Below are 25,196 nucleotides of genomic sequence, written 5' to 3'. Positions count from 1 at the left end.
GACTGATAAGCAGCCGGTGAGGTTGGGTAACCTGGGAGGTGAGAGAGCCTCCTGCAGGAGCCGGCTCTGGCTCTCCGCCTCCCACAAGGACCTGGGGCTCGGGGAGGCCAAGAACTGTGCCAGGGTCAGGGCTGGGCCCGGCTCCTCTGACTCAGAGGTCAGCCCTGGTTTCAATAGTAAAAACCAGCAGGAGCCCGTGGCGTGTGCCGGGCCTGCCAGGGATCCGGGTCCGTGAACTTATCCTGACGGCAGCACGGCTTCCAGACGAGGAGGCCGAGGTCCGGGGAGGGAGTGACTCAGCTCCCACAGCAGAGAGGCCTGGAGCCGGGGCTTCAGCACCAAACGGAAGACACTAGAGCAGCGGTTCTCAACCTGTGGGTCGCGACCCCTTTGGCAGTTGAGCGACCCTTTCACAGGGGTCGCCTAAGACCATCCTGCAGATCAGATATTTACATGATGATTCATCACAGTAGCAACATTACAGATATGAAGTAGCAACGAAATAATTGTATGGTTGGGTCACAACAGGAGGAACTGTATTTAAAGGCCCAGAAGGTTGAGAACCACTGCTCTAGAGGAACCGCAAGGACTTGCTGGGCATTTATTCCAAGGCCCTGAGCTGAGGGCTTTACATGCATCGTCTCATTTCCTCTTCTTTTTTTTTTTTTAATTATGTTTTTATTGATTTCAAAAAGAGAGAGGAAGGGAGAGGGAGCGAGAGATAGAAACATCAATGCTGAGAGAGAACCATGGATCGGCTGCCTCCTGCACGCCCCCTACTGGGGATTGAGCCTGCAACTCAGGCATGTGCCCTGACCGGGAATCGAACCGGCGACCTCTCAAAGCACAGGATGATGCTCAACCAACTGAGCCACACTGGCCGGGCTCATTTCATCTGCTTGACACCCGATGAGGGGGGTGCTAGTACGTGCAGCAAGGCGCAGGCGGTTCAAGACCACCCTTGCTTTTGACACCACTTAAAGTTCAAGGGTTTCCAATAATTCACCGGACGGATACAAAGAACTCAGAAAAGCCATCCCACCCATGTTTACAGTGCGTTACAGTGAGAGGATGCCGATTCAATCGGCCGAGGGAAGCGGGGCACAGGGCCGGACCCAGGAGACGTCCTGTGCCGGCTGCCGGCCGTCCTCTCGCCGTGGAGTCGTGCCCACAGCGCTGACTTCTCTCAGCCATGCCGAGTGGCCGGGTGCACTCTGAGAAACGGGCCATTCGGCGATTTTGCTGCTCTGCGAACGTCACAGAGTGCGTGCCACGCCCCCGGGGGCACAGCTTACTACACACCCGGGCTGTACGGCCAGCCCGCTGCTCCCAGGCTCCAGGCCTGGACAGCACGTTCCTGTACAGAACAACACGAGATTAAATCAAGCACAAGAGAAGACGATGCCATCAGGAGCGTGGTAAACGCGAGATGCATGAGGCTGCAGGTGCCACACAACTTACTGTTTATAGCAAACTTAAAAAAATAGATTTTATTGATTTCAGGGAGGAAGGGAGAGGGAGAGAGAGAGAGAGAAGCATCGATGATGAGAGGGCATCATGGATCGGCTGCCTCCTGCACTCCCCCTAGTGGGGATCGAGCCCGAAACCTGGGCCTGTGCCCTGACCGGGAATCCAACCCGTGTGGGACCTCCTGGTTCATAGGTCGATGCTCAACCACTGAGCCAAGTGGGGTCAGGCCAGGTCTTGTTGACTTTTTTCTTTTTAATCTTCACCCGAGGATATTTTTTCTATTGATTTTCAGAGAGGGTGGGAGAGAGAGGGAGAGACAGAGAGAAACACTGATGTGAGAGAGACACATCGATTGGTTGCTCCTGAATGCCTCCGACCAGGGCCGGGAGCCTGCAACCCAGGTGCATGCCCTTGACCAGAGTCGAACCCCGGGCCCTTCCGTCCGAAGGCCGACGGTCTATCCACTGAGCCAAACCAGTTAGGGCCGGGCCCTGTTTACTTTCTAAGATCTTGGTTGCCCTCCGGAGACTGGGCTAGAGGCAGGGTGAGCGGGTCGGGGTGTCACCAGGGCACTGCATGTGCCTCCGACCTCTGGCCTGGGCATAGGTGTGCCCCCCACACCCGGAGTCCTCAGCTGAGCCACAGCGCTGCAGGGATGCTTGGCATGATCTCTGCTTTTATGAGTCCAGGGACTTGTGACCAAGTTTCCACCCCGGTGCCTGTTCATATCTTTTAAACTGCACATGGCTGTTGTGTCTCTGCTGTGCAGACCCAGCCCGGAGCCCCATGTTCTCCGCGGACTCTCCCAGGCAATGGGTGGCTGTGTCCACAGTGACGGGCTGAGGCCGGCCAGGGGTCAGGTGTCCCTCTTTTACCAGCAGGGGGACACGGCACTGGGCTCAGTATTGATCCCGGGTCACGTGTGTTCCAAAGTTCATCCGGTTTCTCTGACACTCGAATTCGTTTGACCGAGCGAAGAGCTGGAAAATGATGGTGGGGGTGGTTAGGCCCCGGATGGCTCGGTTCCTTCTCAGAAGTATCTTCTTATTCGACAGACGAGGCTGCGTGCTTCTCAGACTCTATGGCCCTGAGGGTCCCCAGGAGGCACGTGGAGGGCGTGAGGCAGTGTCTGAGCAGAATCCTGCCCTCGCAGGTACGGGCCAGTGGTTGGCTGAGTAGGGCCTCCTCCTAGGGAGAGACGGCCATATGTACACCTCACCCCAGGGCCTTTGCACTGCCTTTCCCCTGCCTGCAAAGCTCCTCCCCCATGTCTCACAGCTGATTCCTTCCCGTCACTCAGATCTCTGCTCAAAGGCTAGCTCTCCAAAAGCCTTCCTGACGCTCTGTCTAAAGTGGTCCCAACCCACCCCCAGTCACAATCTCATCCTATTCGCTTCTCAGCCTCCATCACTACTTAGCATGACCTACAAGTGTTCGCCTGCTTGCCTTCTGCGCTCCCCCGCAGAGGGCAGGAGTCTCTGGTTTATTGCTCTCTCTCCAGAACCAAGAACACTGCCTGGTACAAATGCAACAAGCATTTGTTGAATGAACGAACATGTTCTTGGATGTGGGGCTACAGGGGTGACTCTTACCATGTGAAGTGGGGGGCCACCTCATGCTTGGTGGGGGAATCGCACACCTAAAATAGCAAAAAACTAGGGGATAGTATCGCAGAAACCTCTCAGCAGGGGCTTGCAACAGAAAAAGCGGGAAGTGGTGGGTGCCGCCAGGTGATTACCTGGAACCTTCCGGAGAGGACGGGATAGAGAGAGGAGCAAACTGCCTGCTTCCCTCTGGTCTCCATCCGGGGCAGCAGGACAGGCCCCTGGAATTCCTCTTCTCTTTTGCACAGAAAGAGACAGTGAGGAGAGGGGCTTTCCGACCTCTCCGAGGCCAGGAAAACCTCCCAGAGCCCCTGTGCCTTCCAGAAAACCACGGAGCGCCTTCAGGGATGGGTGGGGCCTACATCGGTCTGGGAGGGTCAGCTGACCCGTGGCCAGCCAACCTGTGATGCCTGGGGAGCAGCATTTTTTTTTATATTAAAAAGCCACTTTTCTTGGAGAAATGCTGTGGATACATTAAGCTGTCGCCTGTTCTTTGGAGAGCCGTTATTAATGGAAAACAATAGATTAATAGTTTTAAAACGCGTGTTCAATAAGTAATTTTTATGGCTCTGGATAGAGCCCATTAAACATTTCTGTGTGTTATTATAAAGAAGTTTTAAGCGTAAAATCATAAAGTCAATAATCAGAGAATTAGTCACAGCGGCCAGCCACAGGCCATTAGTTTCAGGCGCTGTCAGGGACACCTGTGGCTGCGGGAGGTGGGGCCGGGACACGCGCTGCCTGCCGCCTCCCAGACACTGGAGGGGACGGCAGGCAGGTGTGAGCGCCGGACGCCAGGCAAATATTTACGAAGTGCAAACGTGAGTGCAAACCGAAAACGATCCAGGTCAATTTGCACATTTCGGGCTCAGACACTTTATTTCCCCAGCCGCCCTGGGCCAGGGGCGAGCCTCCAGCTCCTGCTAAAGATAGAGATGGAGGCCGCGCGCTTTTAAAAGGAGAGCCGGTCGCCGGAGACGCCCCTCAGAAAGGCTTCCGGAGCTGTTTTCTGAAAAATGGCGCTTTCATCTCCCAGCAAATACACAACTGAGTCAAGCGTTTGCGAACGAAACGGTGGGCTTTTAAAAAACGACTTCTAAAAGCCATGACAACAGCGATACAACGAGTACAAAATAATATTGAATGTAAAGAGTGATTTAACGTTTAAAAAAATTTTTTTTTTAAAGTAAAACAAGATAATTAGGGAAGCTTGAGAAAATCCAAAGAAGATAATAGAACTACCCATAATCTCTCTACCCAGAGATGTTCTGTTTCTGTTTCATTCCTTCAACAAATGTTTGTCGAGAATGTTTTATGCCCGACACTGCTGTGGGCACTAGGGAGGCGGTGATGAACCAAACAGACACTCCTGGCCCCGTGGAGCTGGCATTGGGGGGTGGGGGTGGGGGTGGGGGGAGCTACAGCAACAAATATAATAAATAAAGTAGAAGGTGGGTTAGAAGGTGTAAGTGCTCTGTAAGCAGGGGGCAGATAAGAGGGTGGGCCTGGTGGAGATGATACTTGCATTAAGACTTGAAGGAGGTGGGGAGTGAGCGTCAGGTACCTAAGACAAGGGAGCTCCAGGCAGGGGGAGGGCAGTGCAAAGGCCCTGAGGCAGGACTGTGCCCAGCCTGCTTGATAAATAGCTGGGAGGCTGGTGGGGCTGGAGCAGAGGAAGGGAGGGGAGGAAATGGGAGGGGAGGGGAGGGGCCAAATCAGGACCTCGGCTTTTCCCAGGCGTGAAAAATGGAGAGGTTTGAGCAGAGGAGGAACATGATCTGCCCCAGGTTTGAAACCGATTCCACTGGCTGCTGCGTCCCCAACTGCTTGCATTTTTCTGGTCGAATGTGATTACTTCTGCATCCTGATTCCCGATGGTGACTTCATTTTTTAAGCCGGATACTCGGCCTGCTTGGTGCAGAAGGAGGTCGGTTTGGGAAATAGTTCCTACAGGGACACCTGACGTCTCTTGGGAAGCTCCCATTCAGGGAGGGTGAACGAGCTGAGCCTGGGCACGGAGGCCGAGACAGGCATCTGTGGAGATGGAGCGAGAGAGACAGAAGACGGGGGAGACCCAGGCTCCGTGGTCTAGAAGTTGCTGGGCATAGATAGCTCTCAGAAGACCACTAGGTGTGTTAACCTAGCTCAGATGCTGCCTCCTCCAGGCAGTCTTCCTGATTGTTGATCACTCCTCCTCTGTGCATTGTACCTGCCTCTTATCTTTGCAACTGCCACCCTGATTCCTAACACAGCCACCTCCTGCTGGATCTGGGAGTGTCTGTGTGGGGAGGGCACACCCCGTGTTTTCCTTAGGGTCTGGCACACAGTAGGTGCTTAGCAAGTGCTTCATGCCGCGAACACATGGTGCTGCCAGGTTCACAGAGGCTGACCGACCTTGGAGCTGAGGGAGCAGAAGCGTCAGGGCCCCTCCCTTGCACTCTGGCCCCTTATGTGCTCCCAAGACCATGTGACTGGAAAGTTAGCAGAAGTAAGGTTTTGTTTTGTTTTTGAAGATGCCCTTCCCTCAAACTGTAGGAGCTTCAGGCCCCACACAACCAGGGAAGGCTCAGGGAAGCAGGTTTCAGAGCTCGGGTTCCAGGGGTGCCCATCAGAGGGGGAGAGACGCTTCTTTGGGGGCCAGGGGGCCAGGGCGCTGCCCTGATTCAGGCAGCAGCTGAAGGCCTGTGGGGTGCGGGCGGGGGGTTGTAGCTCCCTGGGCACTCTTGTTGCCTAAACTCACTGCCTGGCTCCTGAGAGGGTGCAGACCGCCCCACGGAGCCTGGTATTTCCCCTTTCTCTTCTTCTCCTCATCTCCATTTCCTCTTTCCTTCATTTCTTTTTTTTAAAAAGTATGTTTTTATTGATTTTAGGAGTGAGGAAGGGGGAGGGAGGGGGAGAGAGAGAGAGAGAGAGAGAGAGAGAGAGAGAAATATAGATGAGAGAGAAACACCCATGAGCTGCCTCCTGCACACCCCCTCCTGGGATTGAGCCCGGGCATGTGCCCTGACGGGGAATCGAAACAGTGACCTCTTGGTTCATGGGTTGACGCTCAACCGCTGAGCCACGCCACTGGGCTTCCCTCCATTTCTCTGTCCTCCCTCCCCTGACCAAGCCCAGAGTTTCTCCCGAGGGGCTGTGGTCATAGTGGGGGAGAACTTTCAGGAACTATCCTGTCCCTTCTCTTTCTCTTCCTGTCTGCAGTCGCCTTCCGCTTTGACGCCTCCACAGTCCCCATCCGCACTTGGGCTTCGTCATTTACCTACTCTGAGCCTCAACGGCCTCATCTGTAAAACGGGCATCAGAAACCCACCCTATGAGACATCTGTGAGGGTCAAAGGAGACAAGGTGTGAACACGTTTGTCACCCATCAAGGGACATTCAGGCACCGGTCCTTGTTCTGTCCGACAAACGTCCCCCAGTCGGAAGGGCTTCCCTGGTGGGGCTGGACGGCCAGAGCCCGGAAGCCGGACCCAGGTTCTGCGTCCCTGCCGCTCCCTCCCTCCCGTCCGAGAGGATGGCCAGCTTCCCGTCAGCGACGCTAATCATATTGCTGTGCGGAGTCACTGACCTCTAACTGCGGCCCATTAACTGTGCTTTCCTCTTTCATTTGCACGTGGATTTGCCCCGCTTCCAGAAAGCAAATTATAGGCTGGAAATCAGAATATTTCAGAGACGGGTGAAGGGGTTGGAGCAGAGCGGCCGCTACATAATGAAGTGCCCAGTGTTAAGGTCCAGGCCGGGCCAGGAGAGCGGCCACTGCCGGCCCACGTCCACGCAGGTACCGACTCGGGGCCTGGGGTGGGGGGTGGGGCACCCCAGGTTGGCTTCTCTCCAGAAGCCATGGCTCCTGAGCCTCAAGGTGTGGCCGGGCCGAGCAGGGGCAGCTGGAGGTGCAGCCTGGCACCAGTCACTTGTGGGCCCTGCTGGGTGTCCAGTTCCATTGGGCTTTTGTCTGAGCAAGTTGGGAGGAGGTGGGATGGGGTGGAGGGATATTAAAGGTTTGTGGACTAATGTTCTTGGCGTCCCGTCGTAGCTGGCCCAGGGGACAGCAGGAGGACGGGACTATCACCAAAGCTGCAAAGTTGTGTCCTGTGTCCTTTCTCTCGATGCTTCTTGCCCTGGGTAACGGGAAAGGATTATAGACTTTAGGTCGTAAAAGGACCTCAGAAGCAATCAGGCAAAGTGTCTCATTTCAACAGGAAACAGAGGCTTCTCCCCAAATCCAGCAGTGAGCTCCTTCGTTGTCTCCCAGATCCCAGATCCCTCCCCTGCCCTGGGCGGGGCTGCGGGGCGGGGACGGAGGGTGGGGGGGGGCGGGGAGAGGAGCTCTGTGCGCTAAACAAGACTTGGGTAGGGGGCAGGTTACAAACCCAACTGCCTACAGGGACCAAACCCACAGCAGAAATGAGGGTGCCAGACTGAGGGGGCAGTCAAGAATTGTATTCATGTCTTCATTCATGTAGCAAACTTTATGCCACTCACCCCATACTGGGCACTGTGGTGCCCGCTTTGTAAATGTCAGATATCAAAATGCAGTGGGTGCTATTATAATCCCTACACAATGGATGAAAGACAAGCAGAGAGAGACTGGGAGACATGTCCAAGGTCCCGCAGCTGGTAAGTGGCAGAGTCGGGCTGTGAGCTTCCCCCAGCCTCATCTGGCCAGAGCTTCAAACTTTTTAAGAGAAATTAGAGCCCAACCGGTGTGGCTCCGTGGTTGAGCGTCGACCTATGAGCCAGGAGGTCACGGTTCCCTTCCCAGTCAGGGCACATACCCAGGTTGCGAGCTCGATCCCCAGTGTGGGGCGTGCAGGAGGCAGCCAATCAATGATTCTGTCTCATCATTGATGTTTCTATCTATCTCTCCTTCTCCCTTCCTCCCTGAAATCAATAAAAAAAAATTTTAAAAAGAGAAATTAGAAATCCATAATTGTATGTAAAAAATCTCCTAATTTTAAAAAGTTGACTTTAGTTTTGTAGACATTGTGTGGCTCAAAGAAGATACTGAATTTGGCCTGGGCAACCCCTGCCCGGAACAAAGGAGATGGACCAAGAAGAGAAAGAGGAGGGGGGGGGGGGAGGGGGAGGGAGAGAAGAGGAAAGGAGAAATCAAAGGAGCCTGGAGTGAAAAGCCTGCCTATGGCAATCACTACTCATGCAACAAGCATTTATTAAACACCTACTGTATGCCAGGTGCTGTGCTAGGGCCAAGGGAACAGGTGTGAGGAAGACACAGGAAGCGCTCACAGTTGCATTCCCTCCTGGCCTGGATTTTAAAGCAAGGGCGCCTTGGCAGGAGGAGTTCTTGGGCCGAGGGGCGACCCTCTGTGGTCCCATCGTTTTCCAGCCTTAAGGAGCAGGTACGGAGCTGGAGGGCATTTCTCCACCCACTTGCCTTTTCAGTGGCGCAATGACCGCGCCAAGCCTGGTATGGGTCCTTCTAAGAATCGCAGGGCCTCCTCCCCAGAGTCCCAGACTTGCCGCCAGGTTCTGGGACCTGCAGGGGCTGTCACTTTGCCTTCGCCCTCGGCCTGGGCCTGTCATTCTGGGAGCAGCCGCCAGGGGGCCAGGGTTGCCGGTGTCCTGCGACCCCGGACCGAGTTGCTGAGAAAAGCGGATGCGCTCCGGGCTCGGGAGCCTGCTTTGTCTCCAGCGACCTGCCCCGGAGGCCTGGCGCCCAGCACCCTTCATCAGGGGAGGCGTGGGAGCCGGCGGCCCCCCACCCCCCGCGCCCCAGGACACCGACGCAGCGAGGTGCGCAGCCTGCAGGCGACAGAAGAGAGGTCCCCGCTGCCCCAGCCCCCTCCCCGCCCGCCACACACGGCCCCCGCCTGAGGACCTCATCGAACTGACTGATTCATTCCCGGCGACTTCTGCAGCCGCTGCTGCTTCCGTATCTGCACCTTGAACTTGCATTAAGTTTTAATTAAAGCCATTTCACTGGCCTTGCCCTTGGCTAAATGCAGCCGCGGGCACAGGGCACATAGATATTTAATCGTCTGCCTCTCCCCGCTGAAGGCACAGGGTGCCCCAGGGTGTACCCGAGCCGTGCCCGCTCACGGCGATCCGCACGCTCGCTTAAGTGTGCCCACAGGCCCTGAGCGGGAGGCGGTGCAATAACTATTCATTGCCCTGGGTTAAGTGTGCCCAGGGGCACCCGTAAACTCAATGCAGTGATTAGCAATTGCTCCCTGTGAAGGCTGCCCGGGGTCCTGCTCAATGTCCTGGCCCTAAATATAGCCTCCGCGTGGGGCCTTAAAGGGCACCGCGTTTTTGCTGCGCTTGGTGGTGTCTTCCTTCCCTTCTTTAAGCAGAATTGCTTCTCTCCCGCAGAAAGCCCGGCCGCCAGGGCTCGCCTGCCTTCCCCCAGGCTGCGGCGGGCAGACGGGGTGTGGGGCAGAGGGACGGCTTCAGCATGGCCGGGGGAAATGCCCAGTCCTCTTGGTCTTCTCACCAAACCGTGGACATCCCCCTCTCCTTCCTCTTCGCTCCCCGAGGCCCCATGGCATCCGCACCTCGCCAGCTGCGCCCGGACCCCAGCTGCCCCGTGTTCGGCGAGGGCAGCAGCTGAGGCGACCACATTTCCCTGGGTCTGTTGACACTCGAGTCCCAGAACATAAATGATTTTCTTGTCTTAATGAGCAAACAACCCTGCTGCTCGGCTCTCCCGCGGCCTCCTGCTGGGGTAATTGCCGCTTAGTGCTCTGGCAGCGATGTTTACTCACTCACCTTGCCTACCGCTTGCCTTACTTACCCAAGGGGGCTGGGGGTAGGGGGGGTGTTCCTCTTTGTTCTGCGGTCTGGCCCTGGCCCCTGGCCGCCCCAGGAAGCGCCCGTGGACAGGGAGGGCAGGAGCTACTTTCTGGAGAATTCCGCCGGCAGGTGCTTGGGGATGCGTGCTGGCAGGACTGCTGGAATCCTGTGAGTGTGGTGGACAGTGCCAACTCTCTCGGGCCCTTGTCTTGGCAGCCCTAGCTGGAAGCTTCCCCTAGTGCCCTCGAGGCAGAGGCCTGGGGCCCTCTGAGGGGCCCCTGAGTCCTTTCAGTGACGGGGAGCTCACTCCTTCGCAAGGCCACCTGTTCCTGCCCGGCTCTTTCCCCAAACTCTTCTGCGGGTTCCCTGCAGCCTCCTCGAAGGAGGTGTCCTCTCTCCCTTTCAATTTTCCTTTCTTTTCTTTTCTTTTCTTTTCTTTTCTTTCCTTTCCTTTCTTTCCTTTTCTTTCCTTTTCTTCCTCACTCGAGGATATTTTTTTCCATTGATTTTAGAGAGAGTGAAAGAGAGAGGGAAAGACAGAGAAACATCGATGTGAGAGAAACACATCAATTGGTTGCCTCCTGTACATGCCCTGACCAGGGCCCGGGCCAGGAGGAGCCTGCAACTGAGGTACGTGCCCTTGACCAGAATCAAACCTGGGACTCTTCAGTCCGCAGGCCGATGCTCTATCACTGAGCCAAACTGGCTAGGGCCACATTTCTTTAAAAATTAAAAAAAAAAATTGATTTCAGAGAAGAAGGGAGAGGGAGAGAGATAGAAACATCAATGATGAGAGACTCATTGGTCGGCTGCCTCCTGCATGTCCCCTACTGGGGATTGAGCCCGAAACCCGGGCATGTGCCCTGGCCAGGAATCGAACCGTGACTTCCTGGTTCATAGGTCATCGCTCAACCACTGAGCCACGCCGGCCGGGCCATTTCACATCCCCCTGAATATTTGAGGGATAAGTCAGCTTTGCCTTCCTTAAGTCTCCTCCTGAACTCCTCCTGCTCGTCCTCCTAGGAGGGGTCTGGGCACCCCTTCCTGCTCCCCATCCAACATCCAGGCACCCACTTTATTCAAGGCCCCAAATGCCAATGTCCCATCCAAGCGTGGCCAATGGAAGCGAGGCCAGGACTCCCGGTGCGCCTGTTGGTGGGTGACAGAGCATTCATTCCTTCAGCCACAGAGCGTGCCTGCTGTGTACCAGCCCTCCTGCAGGGCGTCTGCTCCCCCAACCCAGGGAGCACGTGTCCAGTCTGCCTTCCTCCCCGATCGGCCGGCTGTCCTGCCTCCTTGTCCTGCCATCCTCCCCTTGGCCCTGCCACCCTCCTGAGTGTCCCCTCAGGTGTGCCTTCTCCTTGACCCCCTGGTGACTGTATCTCCTTGGCCAGACTGACTGAGGGGAGCTGGTGGCTTCTCTGGGAGATGCCAGCCTGATGGGATTGAGCATGGGCACCACCACCACCAGGGCCACTGTCAGAAGCAAGACCTCCAGCGTCAGGAGGTCAGTGTGGGCAGCAGCCCAGCCGGGGACCCCCAGGGGGGGTCTCGAGGCACAGGCCTTCGGAACTGCTGTTGGGAGCAGCTCCACGCAGTTTGCCGCCCCTGCGGTGCTGATTCAAATGTCCACCTGCGAGACCGGACAGATTTAGGCAGGCGGCTTCGAAAATTGGGCCCCATTAGCGTCAAGTGCTCCCGCACGGCAGACGAGGGGCTCCGCAATCACGCACTCGCGTCCTGATCATGGTGGCAGGAGTTAATTGCGTCTCTTTAAATAGCCCAAAGTTGCCGTGTAAGAGAAGACGGCTCACATGACATTTGCTCCCAGCTCGCTTCCTGCTAAAAATATCCCGGCGAAATAATATTTCCTGGCTGCGTCGGAGCAGCAGCCCCTGCCTGGCCTGGGCTCCCTGACACTTGGCGTCTGGTCCAGGGGCTGGTCCGGAGGTGGGAGGGGGACATCTCCCCGGAGCGGCTGCCGCTCGGCCTGGGCAGCAGTGACAAGCGACATCGCTTGCCCACCGGTCCGACCCAGGAGCGCCCCTAATGCCCACCCTTCCCAGCTTCATTGCTCTCGGGTCCCCTCTGTGTTCCTCCCTCTCCTGGGCACCTGACCCCCATGGGCCCACCCACCCACCCCCCCGTTCTTTTTTTTTTTTAAAAATATATTTTATTGATTTTTTACAGAGAGGAAGGGAGAGAGATAGAGAGTTAGAAACATCAATGAGAGAGAAACATCGACCAGCTGCCTCCTGCACATCTCCTACTGGGGATGTGCCCGCAACCCAGGTACATGCCCTTGACCGGAATCGAACCTGGGACCTTTCAGTCCGCAGGCCGACGCTCTATCCACTGAGCCAAACCGGTTTCGGCAACCCCCCCTGTTCTTAACCCCAATCTTGGCCGCGCATTTCTGAATTGCTTGGGACAAAGAGACCTTGGCTGTCCCTGGGGGGCATGCGTGTTTGGGGGGTGGGTGGGGTGTGCAGAGTGGATCATCTACTGGAGGCCCCCACACCGGGGTCTTCGGACTCCTGGGAGGTTCCGAGATGCAGGGGTCTAAGAACAAAGATGGGAGGAGTCTGCATCCCTCTCAGGCTATCAGGGCTGTGAGCTGACAGCGGGTGAGACCCCCTGACCTAGACCCTGGATGTGTTAACTATTTCGTTCAGCTCGGGGTGCAGTACCGAGAGAGGCCTGGGATCCGAGAGACCACTGCCTGCCTCCAGGGACTTTGAATGCCAAGGAGCTCCGTATGCTACGTTCGTGGATCAGAGGCTTCACCCCGTGTGGGTAGATCGGAGATGACTAAGACTCTACATTGTATAGAATTGTATCATGGACCACATTTCAGGATGGGGGTTCTGGTGAGTTTAGGGCATTGGAGAAGGTCTTTTTAAAAAAAATATATTTTTATTGATTTCAGAGGGGAAGGGAGTGGGAGAGCGAGATGGAAACACCAATGATGAGGGAGAATCATTGATCGGCTTCCTCCTGTACCCCCCCCCCCCCTCTGGGGATTGAGCCGGAAACCCAGGCATATGTCCTTGACCGGAATCGAACCCGGGACCCTTCAGTCCATAGGCCGAGGCTCTATCCACTGAGCCAAACCAGCTAGGGCTGGAGATGGTCTTGCTGAGCCCCCAAACATCCTTTCCCTTATTCATGATGCTTGAAACCTCTTTATGTGGAGACAGATGCGTTCATTCAGCAACTGCAGAGCTGCCTTCAACGCAGCACCCCCTCCCTCCCCCGTGAGAGGGCTGACACAGTGAAATTCTCGCTAAAGTGCAAACAACTGCTATGAGCTTTATCCCCTAAAAGCAGCGTTGGTCATGGAAGGGCCGGGTCACCAGAGCCGAAGGCAGTCTTGGCAGACATTCCTCCAGCGTCTCAGGGCAGCCCTGCTCCGGGCACCTGCCTCCTCAGGGGCCTTCGCACGTGGCAGGGTCCCCTGGGGGGTTGGGCGGCCTCTCTCTCCTCTTCATCCCTGCAGCCAAATTCCCGGGCGGGCAGCGAGGCCACACACCAAGTAGCCTCGGGTCACCCACTCGGGAAGCGCGCTGCGCTGGCCATGGGCGTGGCCCCTGGCGAAGGCCCTGCCCCCAGCCTTTCGTCCACGCACCTGCCAAGTGTGTACTTCTGTGTGTCACCTGTCCTCTCCCCTCCCGTGTCGTCCCAGCTGGATCCAGAGGTCTCGGCTCAGAACCACAAGCAGAGACAAATGAGTTTCTGGTCCAAAGAGGCTCCTGCGATCAGGGGTGCCCGAGCCTGAGACCCTCCCGGCTACCAGTCCGGAGCCTTCCCTGTGACGGAGAGCGGGAACTGCGGGCGGTCAGCACCCGGTGGCTGGGCGCTCCGGGCCCAGGTCAGTGTCCTGATTTCAGCATTGGCTGTCCTGCCCCTTCCGGAGGCCCCTCCCTCTCAGGCCACTGACACCACGGGGAGGAGGAGATGAGGAGAGCAGCTCTGTGGGGCCGGCTGAAGTAGGACCTTTGCTACGTATGCCCCTGAGGCCTGGCTCTCTTGCCAGGTGGACCCCGTGGGAGGACAGCCACAGGGCACAGGATGCATCCTGCCACGTGCAGCTCATTCTTTCTTGCCCTGCCAGGCGGTCCAGGGAACCTCAGGGAAGCTGGCCATAGGGTAGCCCCGAGCCTGGGATGGGCTGAGATGGCCGCCCCATCCTCTGGTCGGCAGAGAGCCCCCCCCCCACCCCAGCCCTCTGGCCCTTTCTCTTGTGCCAGGGCTTCCCTTCCTGGGCCCGACAAGGTGCCACACCAGCTGGGGAAGCACTGGGTCAGGCACAGTGACTGGAGGGGGCCTGAGATCTAAGTGGAGGCAGCAGCATTTGTTTGAGATAAAAAGGAAAAAAGCATTGCAGTCGGGGCCTAGACGCAGAAGCCAGGTGATGTCCCGATGACGGGTGGAGGCTGGGGCTTTTATGAGGCAGGGGAGTGATCACAGGGGAGAGGAAGGCATTGCTCTCGGGCGGATCCGCTAAGCTCTCCAGCCCCCCCCCCCCCCCCCCCCCCCCCCCCCCGCTGCTGCTGCGTCTACAGGACTGTCCTCCACGGCCAGTCCTCGTGGCCGGGGCTCCCTCCCTGTGCGCTTTACACACAGCTGTTTGGAGACGGAGTTGGCTGGCCCAGCCCACAGGCCATTTTGCACCTAACATTCCAAAGGGTCAAAGAGCCAAGCGAGGCCTCCCCTGGGTGGGCGGCCCCGACTCCCTTTGGAGCCGGTTCCTTTATGTGATTTTTCTCAGTGGTGACCGCCGATGGGAGGGGTGGGGGCACATCAGCTTGCTCGCTGACGGGGGGGGGGGGGGGGGGGGGGTGAGGGGTGGGGGACAGTGAGGGGGGGCCCGGTGAGCAGTTGCTTACCTTCTCGGACCCCAGGCTTTCACCTGCTCGGGGAACATGGGTACCTGTTGGGAGGACGGAGGTGATGGCGTCAGGAGCTCAGTGGAGCTCCAGGCAGGAGATGAACCCTTGTCATTCGGACCCGCCCACCATCTGTGTGGGCTCAGGATCCTCACTTACTAGATGGGTTAGGCTCCTGGCAAAGAGGACTGCACCATGCAACTTACTTTTTTTTTTTTTTTTTTTTTTTTTTGAGTGAGGGAAGGACAGAGAGAAACATTGACGTGAGAGAAACACATCGATGGGTTGCCTCCTGCACGCGCCCGACCAGGGCCTGGGCCGGGGAGGAACCTGCACCCGAGCTACGTGCCCTTGACGAGAATCGAACCCGGGACTCTTCGGTCCGCAGGCCGACGCTCTATCCGCTGAGCCACACCGGCCAGGGCTGCAACTTACGTTTTAACCTGAGCCGAACCCTCTTCTAAACGTGGTGTGTGTCCTCCCGGCTGGGCCGCTGGGATGCGTGAATTAAAACGGGTTTTCAGTGAAAGCCCGGCTACCAGACAACCTGGTGTTCGCAAAACCACCAGGAGCAAAGCCCATTGAAATACAGCATGAGGAAGTACACATAATTCACAAATGATGTCGCTCGCTTTCATCTCCGACTTCCGCACTGTCCTCAATAGAAGACAGACGCGGGGGAGATTTAACTCAGATGTGAAGGGTGCAGGAATGCCCCGTTACCAGGATGTGATGTTTCGGTGCTGCAGAAAAATGTAATTGTATTCAGAACTGTATTTAAAGATTAAAAGGGGGACTGCCTACCACATCTAGCCCCCAATTCACAATTAGAAGCCAAGTAAAAGGCGGTGTGTGTGTGTGTGTGTGTGTGTGTGTGTGTCTGGGGGAGGGGTGGGTTCTAACAGCCTGCTAAAAATGGAAGTGTTTTTTTGAAAGTTTTTACACATTTTGGCTGTTTTTATTTGAACAGTTTCCTGCAGTAATGACATTGATTTTGAAAAGGGAGGGATAGGATTTTATCCGTCAGTAATTCACGGAGGGACTGGCGTGCGGGAGGCCCCGGGGGCGGCGCAGGAGGGACCGGAGGCCACCAGATTCCTGTTCCCTTTGGGGTCGGTTCTGGAAGGGGGCAGAAGAAAGGTCGGGGAGTTAGCATGGAGAGCAGGGGGCCGGGGGGAGGACCCCAGGGGCAGACGACCTTTGAAGAGAGGGTAAATAACACGCAGAAATAGCTTGGCACCAGCAGCCAGGACATCGTAGGGAGACTTTTCGGCCTCTCTGGAAAGATTTAGGGATGTTCTCTTGCTCGTTAATGAATTGAGTCTCAGCAGCCAGAGCAGGGGTGGGCAAACTTTTTGACTCGAGGGCCACAATGGGTTCTTAAACTGGACCGGAGGGCCGGAACAAAAGCATGGATGGGGTGTTTGTGTGAACTAATATAAATTCAAAGTAAACATCATTACATAAAAGGGTACGGTCTTTTTTTTTTTTTTTTTTAGTTTTATTCATTTTAAGCGGGCCGTAGTTTGCCCACGGCTGAGCCAGAGGGAACCTCTCCCCCTGCTTCCAGCACACCTTCCCCGTCCTCCCTGCGGCCCGTAGCCCTTCCTGCTCCCATTGTAGCTACGGGTGCCCGGGCCTGCCTCTCCCTCCAGTCAGCGAACTCCTTGCCAGCAGGGGCTGCGTCTCCTTCAGCCTTTTATTCTTCACGGTCCTTATCGAACGGCCCTGCCCTTGGTAAGCACTTAATACACGCTGGTTGGACTGAGTGTTCACTAGGAATTCTTTAAGAATGTTTTAGGCAAAGAACACGTCTCTGTGTAAACATGTGACGAGTATGCTGGAATATTAATGCGCCAGGATTGCCTAAGTGCCCGGTGGTTACAGATTTCTTTTCTTTTAATCTTTTCTCCACCTCTCCCTGTTCCTCCCCCTCCCCCAAGTGGTTAGAACCGATAGGAGATATTCTGATTATTTAAGATCAGAGGCGTCAGGACCAGTGGAGGCAACGCAGAGTCAGTCCAGCCTGGAGAGGAGAATCCAGGAGGGCGGTGTAGCTACAGCTGTTGAGATTTTAAAGTAGGGGCAACCGACAGAAAGGCCTGGAGGGATCAGGCAGGGAGTATGAGTGAGGGAGGGTAAGGACACCCAGGGCCTGAGTGCAAAAGGGTAGAGGCGGAAAAGCTCAGGGCAGGAGACCCTAGGGCAGGGGTGGGCAACCTTCTTGTGAGTGCGTGCCAAAACCAGAAAAATCTCTGACTCAAAATTCTTTCTAATTTTTTGAGAACGTGTTATGCATACTCGATATCTCTTAAGGTGTACGTATGTGAAGAACCTTGAAGAAATAATAAAATTCATTTGAGCGACAAAAACACAGTCTCTGATGATGAAAAATACATTTATTTTTTTAATGTATACATGTTATGTAAAATTATTTTTTTATCTAAGATGCACCTACACTGAATTTAGCTGAAAAATAAAAAAAGTCGATATTAAGAAAAAAATTGTAAATGGAAGATTATAAGAGAGGGTTTCGCGTGCCGGCAAAAGTTACTGGCGTGCCATGTTTGGCACGCGTGCCAAGGGTTGCCCACCCCTGCCCTAGGGCGTGGTGGGGACTTGGCTGACCTGGCAGCCACCGGACCCACCAAAGACAGTCCCCTCCCTTAGCTGGGGCCGATTCCCGCCTGGTGGAGAGGCGGCCAGTGTGTGGCCAAATCGTCTGATTTTCCAGGAGACGCTGGTCATAAAAGTTTGTCTATTAATTAAAGAAAATATTTAAAACCCTCTGCAGGCCAAACCAAACATGTGTAAGGGCTGCATGTGACCCGAGAGCCAGAATTTGCAAGCTCCAACCTAGTGGTTCTCAACTGGAGGCGTGTCCTTGCCTCCCAGGGGACATTCAGCCATGGACGGAGGCCTTTTCAATGGTCACAGCTCAGGGGCATGCTGCTGCCTCTGGTGGGCGGGGCCAGGGATGCTCTAAGCTCCGAATAGTGCACGGGAGACCTCTCTACGCTCAACAAAGGCCCGTGGGGCCCAGAGCGTCCACAGAGCTGAGGCGACTCTGGTTGTGTGGTTCCTGGGGCCGGGCCGAGGTCTCCGGCCTCAAGTAGGAACGGCTCAGAGATGAACCTCTGGTGGCATCAGCCGGGCAGTGAGCCAGGGCCAGGGCTCTTTGCAGAAAGTCTGATTCCATTTCAAAAACAGCTTTTGATGCCACGCGTTCTCAAAAAGCGACGCAGGCCGGAGATCTGAAATGTAGCCAATGAAAACGGCTCCTAACCCCGTGCTCGCACTTGACCTCCCCAAACCTGTCTCCCCATCTGTACGAGCGTAGGAGGAGGGCTGACCTCTGCTTCCTTCTGGAAGGTCGGGGAAAGGATTGCCTGCCTCAGCGGCCGCATCGACGACTGCTCCCTGCCCACCATCCCCAGGACCCGAGACCACCCAACAGGAATGCCTTCTGCTGCCTCTTCCCAGTTCCAAACGGCAGGACCAGCCGCCTTGGAAGTTTCTCGGCGCTTCACTCACCAACCTCTCTCTCGCTGGACAGGCTGGTGCAAGGCTATGGCCCTTCTCCCACCCACAGCCTCCCCTGAAGGGCCTCATCCTCAGGAGGCCTCGGGGGACTCTCTCAGTCATGTCTCCTCCTCTCCCAGTGCAGAACGTCCCTCAGAGAAAGCGGGGCCCCCAGGACTCTCACCCAAGGGCAGCACCCCCTCCCAGCTGTCCTGCTCGGCTCATGGCATTCCAGGGCCTTGAGGCCCAGCAAAAGGAGGCGGGGGGTGGCGGGAGTCAGTGCCTGCAAACAGGAGGGAAACAGGCGGGAGCCCAGGATCACACCTCTTGGGTAGGACCCTCCGGCGGCCGAAGGCCCCGTCCGCTCGTTTCTGAAGCTCTGTTCTCCTTCCACTGCTTCCTCCCTGAAGCAGGCGCTTGGGCCGTTCCTGCAAACAGCCAAACCTGTGGGAAGAAGCTGGGCATGGTCTCCCTTTCTCCCAGAGCAATGCAGTCAGCACGGCCCTAGGCTCCCTGGGAAAAGCGGGGTCACCCGGACACCCTGCCTTCGGCCATGCTGTCCTCAGGGGCGAGGACCTCCTCCGCAGCCCCCTCCCTGGGGTCTCGAGGCCTTCTGTCGCCCTAACTGATGGTCTAGGAACTCAGGCCAGAGCAGGCCCCCACCCAGCCACCAGGAAGTCCCCTCCTGCTGGGAGGGCTGTCACAGGGGGATGTGGCTGCCACTGAGCCCACGCAGAGGAGGCTTAGCCAGGCCAGCCAGAGGGTCCAGCCATTGGTGAGGCCCTCACTGACCAGCCTGGCGGAAGAGGTGGCGGGTCCCCCTGCTCCTTCAGCGAGCCCAGGAAACATTCTCTGCAGTGGAGGCCTGGGGCCACCCGGGAAGGGGGCCGAGGGTACCTGGGCTGTCATCCCCAGAACCAAGTGAGGACAGGGAGCGGCCAGGACTCACCCTTCTGCTGGGGACATATCCACTGCCCTAACCGGGCATCCTGCCACCGTGTGGTGGCAGCAGCCAGGCCCAGGGCCCATCCGAGGGCCTCAGGACCATGGGAGGCACAAGGTGGGCCCAGCAGCGCCCCCTGCCCCCAACTAGTTCTTACTGCTCAGCCGCTGCCAGCAAAACCAGCCGCCTGGCACTCGTCAGGTGAGCCCCCTGGCCTCCACCTCCCAGAAGCCCCCAGTCTCATCCGTGAGGGTCAGAGAGACCCGAGGCCTCGAGTCACCCCCAGCCTCATCCGTGAGGGTCAGAGAGAGCCCGAGGCCTCGAGTCACCCCCAGCCTCATCCGTGGGAGGGTCAGAGAGACCTGAGGCCTCGAGTCACCCCCAGCCTCATCCATGGGAGGGTCAGAGAGACCCGAGGCCTCGAGTCACCCCCAGCCTCATCCATGGGAGGGTCAGAGAGACCCGAGGCCTCGAGTCACCCCCAGCCTCATCCATGGGAGGGTCAGAGAGACCCGAGGCCTCGAGTCACCCAGCTAGCTGGTGGAATAGTCTGAGTGGGGGCTGCACTCATATCCAGCAGACTCGCCCAGCCTGGCTGAGCCTCAAGCCCCTTCCCTGCTGCCCAGGGGACACCCAGCGGGAGCCGGCAGAGCCCACACTGGCAACAGCCCTGAACACCTCAGGCCTCCTGAGCCTCAGAATATCATGCAGGGGCTTCTGAGAGGCCCCTGTGCCAGGGTGAGTCCTGGAAGTGCCCCAAGGGACCCCAAGTTGAGAGGAGTGGGGTGGGCAGGGCCCAGGCGTGTTTTCCGCCTGCTGAGTGCACAGCCCAGCGTAGGCCTGCTGCCCCTCTTGCTGTTGGGCGGGGGAGGTGTAGGAGGCGGGGCAGGGAAAGGCCACTGGCTCTGCAGCCCGCAGGTGAAGTCCCAGTCCCTTCACTCTTTAGCTGTGTGGCCTTGGGCAAGGCACTAACCTCTCTGTGCCTCAGTTTCCTGATCAGTCAAGTGGGGGAAGTGAGGGGTCGGTGAGGAAATGGACACAAAACGTCGAGTGCAGGCCCCATACCAGCATGTGCTCCACCCGTGAGCCACTCTTACAGTCACGACTGCTGTGTCCAGAGCAGCTGAGCTGTGGGGCCCCAGGCCCGGGCGGAGGGAGGTCTGCTCACTCCAGGAGCATGTGGAAAGCCTCAGCTGGGGCCCCAACACCTCTGGGAGGGGGGTGTAAGACCCTGTGGTGTGAGAGGCCCCTTCCCGGGCCGCCGGGGCCCTGGCCCAGGTGCCTGCAGGACCCCGTGGGAGGAGGAGGAGTGTTACTGCTGTGTCTTCGTGCCTCACCACTCCTTTGCCCTGGTTCCCATGGCAGCGGCTGGTACCCGGTTGGCTTGGACAGCTCCGGTGACCCCACTGACCCCTGGGGGTCACCAGCGCTCTCAGGCTCCCTGGCCCAGAAGCCCAGCCGAGGCCTGAGCCGGGGTGGCCCTAGGTGCTTCCCTGGGAGGTGGCTTCCCCCCCACTTCCCCTCCCCGCTGCCGGGGCCGGCTCATCGCTGGAAGTGGGACTTGAAACGCAGCCAAGGAGAGAGGCCTTCCGCAACGCCCGGCCCGTGAAACAAACAAATAAATAAATAAATAATCAGGGCTGTCTCGGCTGATAAACGGTCTCTCCCTCCAGGATGCGTCCCCCTGCCCCCCCCCCCCCCCCCACCTCCAGGCAGATCCATCCCAGCAAGAGCTTAATAGCCCCATTTAAGGCTTTTCCTTTTCAGCACGGAATTGAGCTGCTCCTGCCATTACGAGGTTTTCAGCTTCTCCCTGAAATCAAATTACTGACTCCATTTAATTTTTTAAAAGCTCGGATGATTTCCCTTCTTGAATCGGAGCCGTGACTCCAAGGCCAACCCCCACGCCAGCCTCAGGCCCCCTCTCCCCCGCCCCCAGCAAGTCAGGTCCCCTGCGGGCAGCCGCTACCCAGGGCCAGCCGCCCCCATGCCAGGGCAAGCCTGACACCTAGAGGGGAGCCAGCAGGAGGCCCAAGACTCTGGACGCCTGGCTGTGGCCTGGGCTGGGAGGAGAGAAGGCCTGGGTCAGCTCCCAGGGGCTTTGGCGCTCGAAGAGCCTCCGAGGCTGGAGGGGGAGGAGGTGAGGGCCGGTGCTGAGCTGTGGGCTCCCTGTCGGCTGGTTCCCAGGGCCCTGGGTTCCTCCCTGGACCACATCACTCGGCAAATGTTACGGAGCGCATCCTCTGTACCAGGCCCCGAGCTGGCCCTGGGAAGCGAAGACTGAGTCAGGCAAAGGCCCTCCTGCGGGAGCACATGTGTGTGTGTGCGTGTGTGAAGGCGGGTGGAGACCGACATAAACACGGGCACGGACAATTGCAGAGAACGCCACGTGCTCTGGAGAGACCCAGCACGCAGTGGGGTGGGGTGGGGGGCTTTGGGCGGGACTGTCAGGGTGCCCCACTGAGGGGGTGAACCTGGAAAGAGCTGGGGGGCATCCAGGCAGAGGTTCAGCGAGTGGGAGGTGTGGAGGGACAGAAAGAAGGCCACGACGTTGGAATGAGCAGGAGGAAGCGGAAGGCAGGGCGGGCCTGCAGGGCCTGCAGGCCAAGGCAGGAGCCCAGACTTGGTTCTTGCTTTAGAAGCGGACATCAGGGGGACAAGAGAGAGCAGCAGCAAGGGGACCGTGGGAGGCAGTCCTGAGCAAGACAGGCCAACCCGTCCCGAGGGAAGGAAAGGGCCCCTCTGAGGGTGACGTTTGAGACATGTCACTGGCCTGCAGCCTGCCTGTCTCTCTCCTGCCCCCCTCAACCCCCCTTTTCCAGCAGAGCCACCCAGCTTGGCGGCCTCATGGGCCAGGGGCGGACACACCGAGAGAGCCCTGGAAACCGGGGCGGCCCCTTTACCAAGTCGCCCTCATGTTTAACCACCTTGGAGGGGAGACCAAGGGGATGCCGTTAATGAAATCGCCAGGCTTCACCTGGCGTAAAAGGCTCTTGGCCCCCAGCGGGCAGCGATTTGCAAGGCTGCGAGGGCCGGGCATTAACTGTTCTGGGCACTCTTCCCAGCTCTGCGCGCGCGAGGGAGCAGACCACTCTCTCCCTCTCCTTGCTCCCCGCCGGCCGACTCCACGCCCGGACGGCTGTTCATTAGACGGTGTGCAGGCTCCTCTGTCCTTCCTCAAGGTGGGACCGGGCTGTGACCAGGGCTCCGGGTCCGCGAGGGCCTGGGTGGCACCCGTGCCTGATCCCTGTGTGCACGTGTGATAGTGTCTGCCCCGCCTCGGGGACCTCCAGGTCTCCCAGGCATTTGCTTCCGGCTGACACTGAGCATCTGCAATGCCAAGTCCCGACAGGAAGCGGCTCTTCCCCTCCTGGTCAGCTCCCTGCTGGGCGGGCCTCGGACTACCTGGGCTGTAGGTGCTTAGACATCGGTGTCTCCACACCCTCAGAGCTGGGATCTGCATCCCCCCCACTCCCAGTGGCCCCCGACCCCCACCCCATGACTCTGTGCAGCCCAGGGTCCCCGATGCACTTGTCATCCTTCTCTTCCGTTACCCGGAGCAGCCAGCGGTCCATTTCCCTTCGGGGTTCCCCTCCTTGAGCACAAAGCCCGTGTTCATGCCCTGCCCCATCCAGGCTCACTGCCTTTCCCTTGTTGAAGGACTCGGATTCCCAGATGCTGGATGCTGCCTGCGCCAGCCTTCCTCCATCGCGACACATGCTCTCCGCCTTGGCTACCAGTCCCCACGGGGTATCGGGGTATCACCTAACCTGGGACTGGAGCCGTCAGCTTCATAATCCTCCAAATCATTGCGTAGCAGAGGGGCCGCAGTGGGGAGAGCCTTCTGCTGGGGGTCCTGCCCAAGCTGGGCGACCTGGAGCAGCTCGGCTCACGTCTCTGAGCCTCTGATTCAGCGTGGGGCACTCTGGGAACAGGAGTACCTGGCCAGGCCACCTCTGCTCTAGGGTGACGTGGGGTCTGTCCTGTGAAGATGGTAAGTTGAGAGCCTCCACTGCTGCGAGAACCCCCCCGCCCCCCCGAGCATCCACCCTCCCCAGCTCAGCGCCCCTCTGCTGCTGACACCTCTGCTGCTGTGGTCTCTGGGGGTGCGGGTGACAGAGACACCAGCCCAAGCCACTGGGGGGCGAGATGGGGTGATATGGACGGATGCTCGTTCCCACGGAGCCACCCCGACCTTGCTCCACAGGTGACCTACCTCTAGCTCAGTGGTTCTCAACCTTCTGGCCCTTGAAATACAGTTCCTCATGTTGTGACCCAACCATAACATTATTTTCGTTGCTACTTCATAACTGTCATGTTGCTACTGTTATGAACCGTCATGTAAATATCTGATATGCAGGATGGTCTTAGGCGACCCCTGTGAAAGGGTCGTTCGACCGCCAAAGGGGTCGCGACCCACAGGTTGAGAAGCGCTGCTCTAGCTCCTCATTCCTCTCCCACATCCCAGATCTCAAAGCTCCCAGAAGAGCGGTTCTCAAAGTAGGTTCCTCAGCATCAGCACCACCTGAACTCGTTAGAAATGCGAATTCTTTTTTTTAAAAAAATATTTTATTGATTTTTTACAGAGAAGAAGGGAGAGGGACAGAGAGTTAGAAACATCGATGAGAGAGATCGACCAGCTGCCTCTTGCACGTCCCAGTGGGGACGTGCCCGCAACCAAGGTACATGCCCTTGACCGAAATCGAACCTGGGACCCTTGAGTCCGCAGGCCGACGCTCTATCCACTGAGCCAAACCGGTTGGGTGAAATGCGAATTCTTGAGCTGGAGCCTAGACCTCCTAATCCAGGATCTCGGCCGGTGGGCCCGGCCTCGGTGCTGTAACAAGCTCTCCAGGTGAAGCTCATACAGGTGAGAGTGAAATCCTTCGAGAATTTCAACCTCTCCCTCCTCCATCCCGAGTCAGAGAATTCCTCTGCCTCCCTGACAATAGCAACACCTGACAGCTTCCAGGAACCTTCCACCTCCATCTGCACACCGCAGCGTGCCATCTCTCTGAGGAAGAGAGGAAGAGTGCGGCCCAGTTTACAGACGGGGAAACTGAGGCCCAGGGCCTGGCCTGCGGTCACATAGCGAAGATGTGGGCTCCTCATTCCAAGGTGAGGGCTCTCTCCGGACACCTTGAGTTTCTGGGGCTCCTTAAACCAGAGGAATTAGCACATGTGCAGGAAGGACCCCCCCCCCCCCCCCCCCCCCCCCCGCTCCAGCTCTCTCTCCCCAATTTCCAGTTGCAATCCCAGGAGACAGCATCCAGGAAGCATAAATTCTGCCTGGTGGCTGAGTAAGAGCGCTGAAAGGAGTCACACGTCAGGGAGATGGGACTTTATTTCTCAATGAAATAGCCTTTTTATGGTTGGAATAAAAGTGCCAGCGGGAGCCTAATGCCAGGAAGTAGAGAACACATTTGATAAACTCCTTCAGCCAGGGGCGGGGCTGCCTTGGAGGGGGCTGCTCTGGTCTCTGGGGGGTGCGGGCTGCCGGAGAGCGGCCCCCACGCTTTTACATGCGTGTTGCTCTCCAGGTTGGAGCCTGGAAGATCCTGGGGACCTTCTCCTGGACCCCGCAGCCGATGGAGGGCTGACCCAGAACCAGGCGAGCGCCTTTCGCTTGGCCACCGGATGCCAGGAGCGGGGCTGCCGTGCGGAGAGTGGCCAGCAGGGGGCAGCATAACCCATCGTTCCAGCCGGAGCAGAGTGGGCGCTTTGGGGCAAGGGGTGTGAGTACTGGGGGCGCGGGCAGGGGGACTCCGAGGCTCAGCCCTCAGAGGGGGTCCGCAGTAACCCAGTCCCTGGGACCTCTTCCTCCGTCCTTGAGCCCTTCCCACCCCCAGTCGCTTCGCAGCAAGGACAGCCTGTCACCCTCACTGTGGATCCAGATCTCAGTGTGGGTCGGGAGTGGGGAAGGGGGAGGGGGCTTCTCCATCCCTTTGCCTACCCTCTGGCCGGCTTCTTGACCATCGGCTGGGCTTGGCTTGGGACCCGATTGACCCCTTGGCT

At 57.7% G+C, this 25,196-nt stretch overlaps 1 protein-coding gene across 1 annotated transcript; it reads left to right on the top strand.

Annotated features, from left to right (window-relative positions):
• Window positions 1–1,429: 1,429 nt before the first annotated feature.
• On the top strand, window positions 1,430–24,870 carry CUNH1orf127 (chromosome unknown C1orf127 homolog). The gene is given in 11 exon segments (XM_070403056.1): window positions 1,430–1,445; window positions 2,526–2,623; window positions 3,323–3,440; window positions 4,862–5,001; window positions 6,709–6,852; window positions 8,728–8,828; window positions 18,089–18,162; window positions 18,165–18,237; window positions 18,805–18,879; window positions 18,881–19,131; window positions 24,722–24,870. Coding segments are annotated over 11 exon segments (1,239 nt in total).
• The last annotated feature ends 326 nt before the right edge of the window (window positions 24,871–25,196 follow it).

This window comes from Myotis yumanensis, unplaced genomic scaffold (assembly GCF_028538775.1).
Source record: "Myotis yumanensis isolate MYYU_CA2020_CCGP unplaced genomic scaffold, mMyoYum1.0.hap1 SCAF_2, whole genome shotgun sequence".
NCBI lineage: Eukaryota > Metazoa > Chordata > Mammalia > Chiroptera > Vespertilionidae > Myotis > Myotis yumanensis.
The sequence above is the reverse complement of the archived record's forward strand: the minus strand, read 5'-3'. Positions and strand labels throughout refer to the sequence as shown.